The 13,079-nt window shown below is 36.6% G+C and overlaps 1 protein-coding gene across 1 annotated transcript; it reads right to left on the bottom strand.

Moving 5' to 3' along the window:
• Window positions 1-4,108: 4,108 nt before the first annotated feature.
• Window positions 4,109-10,587, bottom strand: LOC131601501 (ATP-dependent DNA helicase 2 subunit KU80). Its single transcript, XM_058873335.1, has 12 exons — window positions 10,425-10,587; window positions 10,211-10,303; window positions 10,027-10,078; window positions 7,857-7,988; window positions 6,943-7,346; window positions 6,357-6,643; window positions 6,047-6,242; window positions 5,723-5,929; window positions 5,270-5,437; window positions 4,879-5,184; window positions 4,407-4,537; window positions 4,109-4,306 (listed from the first exon to the last, which is right to left on the bottom strand). The coding sequence occupies exons 1-12, from the start codon at window positions 10,437-10,439 to the stop codon at window positions 4,246-4,248; spliced, it is 2,052 nt and encodes a 683-aa protein (XP_058729318.1). The 5' UTR covers window positions 10,440-10,587; the 3' UTR covers window positions 4,109-4,245.
• Window positions 10,588-13,079: the final 2,492 nt, after the last annotated feature.

Here is a 13,079-nt window from a genome sequence, read left to right as displayed (position 1 = left end):
ATATACAGTTGCATTCCTATAGATCCAGCAAGCATAGATGGTCTCTGCAAACGTTGCCTTTAGGAGCCTCTGTTTCCAGCTTTTGCCTTTACATTCGCGCACAATCCATTGTAGTTCCTGATCCCATTCAAGAGGGATATGATCCAGTTGTTGCCATCTCAGCACCTCCCTCCAAATGTCCTTAGTAATAGAGCAATCAAACAGTAAATGGTTTATGTCCTCCTTCCCTGCACAGAGCACACAATCACTGTTATCCAGAATTCCAAATTTCATCAATCTATCTCATTGTCATACATCAAATATCTTCATTCCACAGGCTGAGTATTAGTGAGCAAGCTATCATATATTATTTTCTTTTTGAACCTACCAGTATCTTCCATTTCCTTCCATTCTTGCATCTCCCTCACTGTATCTCTTTGCTTAAGAACGGCTCTTAGCTTCCAGGAACAATTACTTCTAATAGGGGCTTCCATAGTTTGCTCACTCTTCATGTAGTAGGTGTCGATCCATCTCACCCACAAGCTATCTCTTTTTCTGCACAAATCCCACAGCAGTTTACTTAGACAGGCTTTATTCCATCTTTTCAAATCAATCACATCAAGGCCACCGTGGGTTTTTGGTTCACAGATCTTACTCTAAGCTATTGGTGCTCTTCTAGCATAGCTCTCCTTTCCTGACCAAAGAAAGTTCCTACAGAGACTCTCCAGCCTTTTTATGATGCCTTTAGGGAGGGGGATGCATTGTGCCCAGTAATTAATAGTGCTAAAGATCACACTATTGATCAGTTGAATCCTCCCTGAGTAGCTCAACAACTGTGATGACCAGTGGTTAATCCTTTGCCCTATCTTTTCCACAAGGCACATACAGTCCTTGTTTGATATTCTCTTGCTCTCCAAAGGAATGCCAGGGTACTTAACATGGAGTTTGCCTATACCAAAACCTGTAATTGCAGCCATAGTCCTCTCTGTTTCCTGATCCATGTTCCCACAGAAGATTTTGCACTTTGTAGGGTTAGCCACCAGATCAGTTTCCCTGGAAAATTCGTGGAATTTATCCATCAGCAGTTGAATAGATCCCTTATCTCCTCTAGAGAACAACAAATGATCATCAGCAAAGCTCATGTCTACCAGCCCAATTTTCTCACATTTTCCATGGAACTTGAATTTAGGATCATGCTTCAATTCACACAGCTTCCTATGGAGGTACTCCATGACCACAACAAAAATGAGAGGTGAGATAGGGCCACCCTGTCTCAGCCCTTTACCAGTTTCCATGCTCTTTGATATAGAACCATTGATGTTGAACTTGTAGCTCACTATAGTAACTACTATCATGGTCCTGTCAATAAATTTTCTAGGAAAGCCAACTTCAGCCATGATCTTCTTTAGTGCCTGCCAGTCAACAGAGTCATAGGCTTTCTGCACATCCATTTGCATCATGCAGCTTGGTATCCCTCCCTTCCTACCGTATCCCTTAACCAGTTCATAAGCAAGCAGAATATGATCATGTATATCGTGTCCTGGCACAAAAGCAGCCTGGTTTCTACTAATTATGCTTGGCAGAACTCCACTCAATCTATTGGCCATCACTTTTGCAATGATTTTGTATACAATTGTACAGCAGGCAATGGGTCTGTACTCTTTAATGCTAGTAGCATCAGCTTTCTTAGGAATCAGTGTCACCAGGGTTTGGTTCCATTTCTTGTCCAGGTGCCCTTTCTCGAAGAAATCCCTCACCACTTGAATACCTCATCCTTTACAATGTGCCGTGATTCTTTGAAAATTTTGGAGTTGTAACCATCCACTCCTGGAGCTTTTAGGTCCCCTATATTCTTAAGAGCATTCATAATCTCAGTCTCAGTCACATGTTTAATCAACTCAGTTCTTTGTTGTAAAGACAGTTGTTGACCCTTTCTCAGAACCTGAATGTCAACAGCTTGTAGACTTTGCTGCGCAGTCCCCATAAGATTATTATAAAAACAGAGAACTTCTTTGGTGATATCCTCTTGCCCTGTTACAACAGTCCCATCCTCCTTCCTTAAACTCTGGATCCTCATGTTGCTATGTTTGCTTTTTAAGGCTGCATGGAAAAAATTGTTATTTCCATCACCTAGTTTGATCCAAGTTACTTTAGCCCTCTACCTCATAATTTGTTCCTCAGCTAAAAGAAGGTCAAGGAGTTTCTCAGTTTGGTATTTTTCCTTCCTTAGCAGACTCTCATTCATTCTATCATTAGCAGGCTTATTCTGACTATCTTTAAGCTCTGCTCTAGCTTTCTCAACCTGCCCCTTTATTCCACTATAAGGCTTACTCATACTTCTTATGACACCCTGCACTCTTCTCAGCTTATTCCACAGAGTATGTTGGGTTTTTCCTCTAATGCTCTTATCCCAGTCCTGCTTGATTTGCTCATTGTAACCATCCACTTCAGTCACTTTATTGATAAACTTGAACACTCCTCTTCTTCTGTCCTGGATGTCTCCACTTTTTAGGCAAAGAAGGTTGTGATTAGATATTCCAGGTTCCAAAATCTGCAAATCCCGGTTTAGATATTGCTTGTATCAGTCCATGTTAGCCATAGCCCTGTCAATACAGGAGTATATGGTGCCAGTGGTATGTTTGTTGCACCAGGTGAACTTAGCACCTTTTGAGTCCATATCAGCCAAACCACATTGGGCCATCATGTTTCTAAGATCAACAACCTCATTTTCTTGAACATCTTTACCTTCAATCCTGTCAGTAGATTTAACAACATTATTAAAATCGCCCAGCAAACACCAAGCCCCCTGTTGATGCATTCCAATTTGTTCAATGTCTTTCCATAATTGTTTCCTTCTCTCCAGCTTATTGGAAGCATAAATAGAAGTTAGCCAGTGTTTGAAACTACCATCCATATCATACACTCCACAGTGGATCATCTGCTCAGAGCTACTCATGAATTTGATGTCTAACTTGCTCTTGTCCCGCATAACCCACACCCTACCATTTTCATGCTTATTATAGTTGTCAATGTAGTGCCATCTATCACCAAAAGTCTTTTTAATTTTTCCAGCATTATTGTATTTAACTCTTGTTTCAACAAGGATAACAATCTCAGGGTTCATTTTTGAGAGACGGGAGCCAATCTCTCTATGTCTAACCCCCTTGTTAAGCCCCCTAACATTCCAGGACAAGATCACATCACACCCAATGGTGTGTCTCTAGGGTCATCCATAACTCCTAAAGATTCAAAGACATTTGAGCAAACAAGACTTGTACCTGAGGGACCTTCATAGCTTGGTTTCTTTCCATCTTCCTTTCTTCTTTTGATCTCTGTCCACCTCTCTTTCTCTTGAGGGCTATGCTCAGCAATAACTTGAGTAGATTTTCCTTCTAGGCTCTGCTCAGTATTGTCTTTGTTACTCTTCTCTCTGGCTCCATCATCCTTCTCCTGTTCTGATTGGTTACTTATTTTCTGTTCATCACTTTTCGTTGGCTTTGGTTGCCAAGTCCTCACTGCAAGTTTCCTTTCAATTGAGCAAACATGCCCCACTTTTTGGCATTTCTCACAAAACTTTGGCCTCCATTCATATTCCACCTTCTGCTGTCTGATTCTTCCCTCATGGTCCTTTATGGTGACTTCTTCACACAACTTCTGCGTGACATCTACCTCAACCAAGAGACGAGCATAGCTAACCCTTAATTTCTCTGCTGTACACTCATCTGTAAACAAAGGGTTCCCAACTGCGCATCCTATTTTTCCCAAGCTTTGAACTCCCCACAGAGGTAGTGGTAGACTTGGCAGTTTGATCCAAATAGGGATCGATCTAAGCATATCCTTCTCCATAGAAAAATCATGTCTCCATTCCATAGAAACAAAATAATGACTAAAATTGAATAAAAAATGTTAGGAGGTTAAATTCAAAAAGTTGTAATTTTATCGTGATTTAAAAGAAATTTAACCCAAAAAAATAAATCAATTGACAAAACACCAAATTTAACTTTAAAAAAAGACCAAATCACAAGAAATGCATTAAGAGTAGAGAATACAGTAGCAATAATCTTTATCTTAAACTAGAGTGCATTTCTTGTATAAAGCACATATGCAAGTGAAATTCAAGCTCAGCAGATTTTAATTTTTTCATACACAAAATCAAATGTTAGAATCCAAGGATATAACAACTAATATTTACAGTATAACCATGTATTCTGCCAAGAGCATAAAAATGAAGTCCTAAGATATTCCAGCACAAACAAGGGAATTAAATTAATCACTTTTGGATTCGGATTTTACCAAGAAACTTCTGGCTTCTTCGTCGGTAACATCACTGTATTGTAAAACCAAATAACAATTATATGTTATGATATGGTAAAGAAAATATCCAAATTAGAATTAATTGAATCATAAGAAAAAGTTCATGGAGAAACCTGTCTATAGCTTCTGTTTTGGGAATCAACGTGAGTCTCTTAGTAGCAAGATATTCACAGAAACTTTGTAGGTTTTTCTCTTGGCAGAAATTGCAAAGATGTTTAAGGAAATTGTTGAATTGGTTCGGTTCCTTCACGGAATAAGTTTGTCAACTCAACAAGTTACCATGAATCTCAAATACAAACAAAAGCATATAGGAATAAGATAACAGATAGAAGCAGTATTGTCAGTCACGGATTGCAGAAAATAGTAGTTATTCAAATTCCGCTGTGCTACGTTGCTATAACAGTGTTATTTAACAATGCTTTTTACTGAATATTGTATCACATAAGAATAGCAATTTGTTTAAATTCAGCTACGTCATAATAGCAGTCTAATAAATTACCGCTATTTGACAATACTGATTAGAAGTTAAATGGAAAAGTCCTAATTGTTGTTTTTTAGTATGCAAAAGGAAGGTAGATGGAATACCTGCTCAAGGATGCAACCCTTGCGAAGCGCAACTAAACACTCAACTGCTTTGGTATAGTTATCACCTTCATGTGAATCCTCTACCATATCAAATATTTTATTTTTCATGTCGTTGATAGCTTTTAGAACCCAGTCTGGACTGTCTCGGCGTGAAATCATGGCTTCAAAATCTTGGACTGGAGTTGAATCCCCGATTTTCTCGACTTTAATAGACGTATATTCGATGAGATTGGTTGCCGGGGCTGTAATGTTTTCTTTACCCTCTTCATCGCTTACTTTTTCTCGCAATAAACGCCTTGGCTTTTTCTGCAGTGAGATATTTCAATTTAAAACTCATCTAAAGTTAGTAATGATTACTCTTCTAGGAGCTAAGCTGAGGACTCATTCTTACCAAGGGATTTCCCTGCAACTCAAAAGACCTACGAAATGAGTCAATGACAGATTGGTTTTGCAAAACAAGGTCAGTCTCGGGTTCTGTAATTTTTCGGAGTGTGTAATCGAGAGGAGGTACTGCAGCATCTGGATGCTTTGATTTCAGATCAAGATAATGATAAAAGCGCTGAAAAGATATATCAATATACTGGTTAGCTTTAGCTTATCGCTATTTTTAATTTCGGGGAGAGTTAGTTAGAAAGGATTAAGGCATTAAGCATAATTTCTCCAAACCATTCCGCATCCCGTATTAACTATAACCAACGGAGCATGCTAAATGCAGATTCATATATCAAGTAACAATCATAAGACCAAAAAAAAAAACAGTCAGAAACCAAACCTTAAACCCTACTAAGAGAAAAATCAGAAGGAAAATGAAACATGGAAATACATAAGTAGATAGAATATTTACCGCCAGTACTGGATTTGGTGTAAAGTCAGGTAGCAAAACTTCCTTCTCCCCATCTGGTGCAAGATCGAGCATTTTTATGAAGTTAGCTGCTGATTCTAGTTGTTGTTGGTTTGGTTGACACGATGCTGGAAAGTTAGTGAAGGACGGAAACTGAAACTCTCGCACATCCTCGGCAAAAGGAAGAACGTTGAAGTAAAATGAATCAGGCTGCACAACATAATCAGAGAAATAAGATTATTTAATAAAAAATGAAGTCGCGGAATAGAAACCAATGAAAGTAAACTAATAAATAATACAAGAAATCGAGACAAAAAAAAAACCTACAACATTTTCTCTATCGGATACATTGGGAGTCAAAACCCCAATGACAACATTCCCTTGTCCATTTTTCCAAACGCACCGTAAAATTGCCACCTTATTCATTTCCTTCATAGCCCTTGCTAGGGAAGAAACTGCAAGGCCAGCTTTTGTATTTCCAGTTTCAGCTATGAACACATAGACCTCTTTCATGTATTGGTGTCTTCAATGGAGATTTTGAAACAAAAAGGAAAGTGAAATAGTGAGTTAGGAAATCTCCTTTAGGTTTTAGGAAAATTGAATCGAACATATTCTATTTAAGCATATGCAATCTTACCTCAATACATTAGAAGAATCAGTAAATCCCAAAAGCTTCACGCCCTTTTCCGGTTTGAACTTTACAACATCCCACTCAGCAGTGGATATAGGAACAATTTGAGGCCCATATCGATAACCTTTAATTCTTTGGTCCGGAGGAATAACTTTATCTGGATCATCGGAACTCTTGTACTCATAATCTATTTTGACTTCATGTGTTGCGAATTTATCAGATTGAGGAGCCTTATCAGAGTATTTCTTCAGAGTTGGAAATTTCTCTTCTTGTGTTTTCTTGTATACCATTACCTGAGTATCAGAAACATCGCTTTATTTAAAATGCAAATAAAAAATATGATGTTAAACATTAAGATGAAGTTTAAACAACACTAAATATGCCAGCATATGTGTTCATTGTGCTTTAATTATTCAATATAGAGGTTGATACTGTTTATAGACAACTCAAACTTGAAGCATTTGAAAATCATGAACAGAAAAACAAGCAAACTGAAAGATAATTTATGATATATGAAAAGATTGTCAGAAAATAAAAATATTGCATTCTTCATGGACCTAGAGATTGAATCTACGGATATTGCATATCTCACCTTAATCCTCAGTTTTGGGCTGAGTTCAAGATCCCCTCTGAAAACCGTAACTGGAGTTATATTACGAGTTTTAAGAGCACCGAACAAAGAAATTGGATCCTCCACATACAGCAATCTTGTTGATGTTTCCTTAGAAAAAATATTTAAAAGACGGTCATTCTCATCCATTATCTCTTTGTTTTCATCTTGACTAAGCTTTCCTCTTACAATTATACTTTCCATTCTCATACCATGAGCTGTCATCTGTTTAGCAATTGTGGTAACTTGCTCTTCTTTTGATCCTTCATAAGGATCTTTTATTGAACATTGTGCATTTGTAATAAGGCAAATACGTTTCTTTCCCTTGTTAGTGTCTCCAAACTTTTTTATTAACATATCCATGGCAACAATGACAGCATCAAGAACTAAAATTGAAGTCAAAGGTAACCAGAAAGAAGTAAAACAGAGCTAATCATGTTCATTTGCAAGAGGAAAGAATTGACTTTATGGAAAAATAAGTAATTAATAATTTAATACATAGCATAGCTTATATTTTACGGTTTTACATGTTTTTAGCCTCTTTCAAGTTTAGTCCCAGCATAAATTTTGTCCAACTTTAGTTCCAATTTAACGTTTTTTGGGTTATTTTTTAAATAGGGATTAAAATTGGACAAAATTTATTTAAGGATTAAACGTTAAAACATGAGATAAATGGAAGTGAGAATACACAGTAGGAATCAGAAACACAAATCTTTGAAACCTTATAATCTAAACGAAGAGAATTTGTCAAAAGAGATACTTTTAGTGACATATGGTCTGGTTATTTTTCATAAGTTAGTAGCATGGCTATTTTGAATTAGGTCAAAATTCAAAAGCTTTTTTTTTCATTGAATAAGATATGCAATATGAGAGGGCATGCATAAATTTGGGGATACAGTCACCACCATTTGTTCCTCGAGGAAGTTGTTGTAAAGCCTCAACAATGTCTCCGTCTACAACTTTAGTATTTCGCAAAACCACAACATGCTGATATCCACCCACTTCTGTAGTTAGTTCGTTATCCGTGTCTGAAAAAGTAACAAACATTGGTAAGAAATGCCTTTAATTGATCAAACTCCAATAACAACAAAACTACAGATGTCTTTTCCCAATAGAGGAGGGGGTGAGGGATGGTCAACTGCAATGATCAGACGGAGTCATAATATTCTATCATATATTATGTCTAAATATAAACCATTTAAAACTAAATCTTTTTCAATGATTAGAAACAATAGTTTTTACTTGGATTCCCACTTGTTACTAGACAATCATCCATCTAATCTACTTTTGTTATTGAGGCTTCTACTTTTACATATCGTCTCTACACATGCTACCTCAACATTTTCTTTGATATATTCACTTTTCAACTCTATCTTGTTTTGTACATCAACTCACCTATATAGACATCATCATCTCTACAAAGTTTAACTTATTTTATTGTTGGCCTAGTACAGCCCAACACTTAGTCCTATACAATATTACAATTTAACAGTCATGTAATAAAAAATTTCTTAGTCTTGAGCAATGGTTAATGGTTACAGTAGAATAAGTAAATCAAAATGGAAAATCTGGATTAATAGATGTAGAAACAATTTGCATTTTGCAATTGATTTTGTTCACCACTTTTCGAAATGTTGTTTTAGGAAATGTTAACTACCTATATTTCTGCCTACAGTTGCTTCATTGACTGTCCTCCCAAATGTTGTTTTCAATCTCCTTTATCGACAAAATTTTACCACGTGGAAACATTTCAGCTGACCGATTTATCAAACGGTACAAAACGAATAAAACTCGATTTCCTTTATCGACAAAATGGAAAATCTTGATTAATAGAAACCGGATCAAAATTCTAAGTAGGAAAAACAAATCTAATAGCACTCTGATTCCTGATGTATGGCTGAATAAGAAAAGGCCGAAGATTATGAAAGACAGAAGAATCAAAGATTTCCCAAGATTTTAGAGAAACCTAAATAAACTCTCCCCAAAATCAGATCCCCATTCATTGATACCCCCTCTCATTTCCCTCCAACCTTCATATTTTCCTCTCTTCCAACTGACTTAACTAGTTAACACTAACAGTAGTTAATTATTCCATGTAGAATTTAAGCACGTGGACTAACTTATAAGCACTACTTAGTTCATATCTCTAGCCAATGTGGGACTTCAACAAGATGCTCAGGACGAACATCTGAAGCATGGGCTAACAATAATCTCAACACGTACTCTCGCACCCAAGACTGAACATCTAGAGTGTGGACAAATTCAAGTGGATTGACAAAGATCATGGCTTTATAAGAAAACTAGGTTAGGCGCCGATACGGATACCATCTTGAAATTTGAGCTTAGGGTCTAACTCAACCTCACAATACTGACTTGTAACTTGTAAGATAAAGATGGTCAAACCTTTATAACCACTACTCAAGCCATATCTTGACCTAGCGAGAAACTCTCAACAATATTGCTCTGAGGAGACCTCTATGGCTAAGATGTAAACACAGTGGATTTCCGTAACACCATTCCATCCTAGTTGCACTTGCACCACACATGGGAAGCATATTGTTAAATAAACCAACAGTTAGTTACCATTAACTAGTTAGTATCCCATGATAGTAAGAAAGAGTGGGATATCACAACATATATAACAGGGTTTAGGGTTTAAGAGAAGAAAAGATCATTTCCGTATGATTTAAGGATTGCGACTTCGGGCTAGGGAATTCAAAAAATTCTTCCATCGCAATCCACCATGACCGCTATTTTATAAAAAACGAACACTTTTTTTATAACTGTCTATCATTCTAATGCAGTACCAAGCTTCTAAAACCAATGTATTCAACTTAGAATAAGAATGAAAAACACCAAATAACAAGTCAACGAAAATGCATTGCATATATGCATCATCTAGGAAACACAGACACCAAAAACATGATACCGACACTGAATAAAGTAAACATCATCACAAGTGTCGGTGTCAATTTCAGACACAGACACATACAAGGACGCGCTTTTTTCAGAGTTGTCGGTGCTACAGAGTGCATCGTAGTCGTAAAGATTAGAGTAAATAAATACCTTCAGTTCCAAATAAGACAATTCCCACTTCATCATACTTGTTATAAATCAACTGCATATTATTATATAAACAAGAAAAAAAACAAATAAAATGATCATGTTAGTTATTGAAGCTCTTCCTAACCAAAACTAAACACAATAACAATGGAATAATAGAACAGAACACTATCGAGATTATGAATACCTTCTTCTGTACAAGCATGGAACAGACTTTTTCGACTTCAGGAAGAACGTAATGCATGGAAGGTCCCACATCAAGCAGCAAAAGCAAAACTTCCTGTATTAATTTCAAATTTAACCGTTCAGAAAGGGGAAAATGGTCCAAAAAAAGTTAGAAGAAAAACCCTAAACCTAGAAGAATGGAGTAATGGTGTTGGAAAAGGAAGAGAAAATGGAACCTTGTTTCGAGCCATGGACGGTGAAAGAGAAGAGTGTGTGAGGTTATGCTTGCAGAACAAGATGGATTGTGTCAATCATCTTCCCGCTTCAACGGGTTTGGTTGAATAGTTAAAGTCAAATTCGTTTCTAGTGAATTCAGAGTGTTGTGTTGGTTTTGTAGGGTCCGGATTCTGTAATGAATGCGTGGGAAAGTTGAATCGAGTTGCATTTGTTTTGAACCGTTGGATAAATCGGACCGCTGAAATGTTTCCACGTGGAGAAATCTTGTCGATAAAGGAAGTTAAAACAGCATTTGAAAAAGTGGCGAGCAAAATCAATTGAAAATTGTATTTACATTCATTATGCTTTTGGTGGCATTACCACAAGAATTAAGAAAAGAGTGGTGGGTAATCGGTTCGATCTGCTATAGAGCATTTTGCTCAATTTGAAGGTTTGTTTGGAGATGATAAGGAAATCTCGCCAAAAGCCCGAGTGATCTAGTTTGCAGAGTATTTGGAAAGTTAGAAACGTCAAAATCTTTTGTAATAAAGAAGTGGATTTGAGAAGATAATTGAAGACACTATCGAGTATTCTTGGAGGTGGTTGTCATCAGTCAACGCGGATGTGAAATTCAACTATGCTCAATGGAGGACAAATCCTAGGCCATGTCACGGCCTATGAATTATAAGGACGGAATCGTTATGATTATGATTGTATGTTTTTAGAAAGGAACGTGTCAGTTATGTTTGTGCTCTATGTCTTTTTCAGCTTTTCATCGAACTGGATTCGCTATGGATCAAGACTTGCTGGTTCATTGGACCTTTCTGATTGCTTCGGATCTTGTCGTTTTTGGTGTGGTGCATTGTTGCATTCGTTTCGCAGGGATTCTGTCTTTTGCCAGCGATCTTTTCAGTCGCAGTGCATCGCTGGGATCAATAGGGGAGCCTTTGGTTTAGGAGCAGTTTGTTGGTAACTTTTTTTCCTGGAATCTTGTTAAGGATGTTTTAGTTTGTATCTATTTTTTATTTTGGTTTTTGGATTAGGAGTAAGGTTGGTTGTTGTCTGAGTTCTTTATTTAGGTAATAACACCCTTTGTTTGTGGCGTAGTGCATGTCTCTGTTTGGTTTTTTAATGGCATGTGGTTGTTGGAGCAGGGTGTCTGTATGTATATTTATCCTTATGTCATGTCTCATGCTATCTTACTTTCTTTATATAAAGTTTCATTTGTTGTTTCAAAAAAAAATCGGTTCGATCTGCATATTACCTTTTTCAGCATACCAGAGCAGCCAAAAGGTCTGGTCCCTCGTCCATTCCAAATAAAAACTTGTGAAACTTCATGTTATGCCAAATAAAAACTTGCTAAGAACATCCTTCCTACGAAGTTTAATCTTCAAGTTACACGTTATGCCTGTTTATAGCTCTATTCTAGAATCAGATGAGCATCTTTTTATGCGGTGCGATTTTGTAAAAGTAACATGCTCCCCCCGATGGGCTATCGTATTCCTACTTTTTAAGACATTAATGACTAGTTGCTGAGTATTTTGAAAGATGGTCCTAATTTGAGTTCGCAGGTCCTATGTACGGCTCTTTGGAAAATGTGAAAGGCAGAGAATGATTGTGTTTCAACCAAAAGAAGGTGGAGCCCTCACAGGTGGCAGAAATTGCTCTGAAGAGTGTTTTGGAGTCCAATAAGCTTGAAGATGTTGGGAGTCACGTGAAGTCCCCTATGGAGGATCATTGTGATAACGACAGTTATGCAGGTGGATGTCGGCGTTTTAAGTGAAGATTTTGTCATGTTTTGGTGTGTCGTGAAAGATCATTCGCGGAAGGTAGTAATGGCTGCAATCAGAAAGGAACATACTGATGTGGACCTTTGCACTACATAACTGTTGGCAATCAGATGGGGCTTACAAGTTGTAAAGGACCTGAATTTGACAATATCCTTGTGCAATCTTACTCAACTAATATAGTGGATTACATCTACCATGTGTTGTCAATTAGTGATTTGGACCATATTTCTCAGGATTGTCATTTGTTTATGTCTAGTTGTAGAATAGCGTCTATCATATATTTGAATAGAAGCTTCTTGTCTGAGGCTCACTAGATGGCTGGGGTGGGGAAAGTTATTGGGTGTAGGAGTTGGTATGGAGACATATCATGTGGTGATTTGTATCATAATGTTATTGTTTCTACTTTCCTTCTTTAAATGAAAAGTTATTCTCGTAAAAAAAAACAAACAAATCAACAAAATACTTCAATGAAAAAAAACCTTTCTCTATTTTCATTTCTTTCTCTTTTATGTTTCACCTCTATCTTCCTTCTTTTCTCTCACGGTTTAAATACACTTTTTCATCTTCCACCTCATATATTTATATTTGTATGTTTTTATACACATACTCATTTATTTATTTAATATTAAATTATACACTATAAATTTTAATGTTTTTTATAGAAAATATAATTTTAATATAATATTATTTTATTAATATTTTATAATTTGGATTTAGTTATGTTAATTATAATAAATATAGTCTTTTATATTTATCATTTTATTTATGGCAAGGAGAATGCGAGTGTAAAAACTAACATCTCTCAAGAGCAAGGATGACAACTGAATATTCAACTTCAATGAAGAATGAGTGTGAGACGGGAAAAATCGACATATATTAGGTTGG

This window comes from Vicia villosa, linkage group LG5, assembly GCF_029867415.1.
Source record: "Vicia villosa cultivar HV-30 ecotype Madison, WI linkage group LG5, Vvil1.0, whole genome shotgun sequence".
Lineage (NCBI taxonomy): Eukaryota > Viridiplantae > Streptophyta > Magnoliopsida > Fabales > Fabaceae > Vicia > Vicia villosa.
The sequence above is the reverse complement of the archived record's forward strand: the minus strand, read 5'-3'. Positions and strand labels throughout refer to the sequence as shown.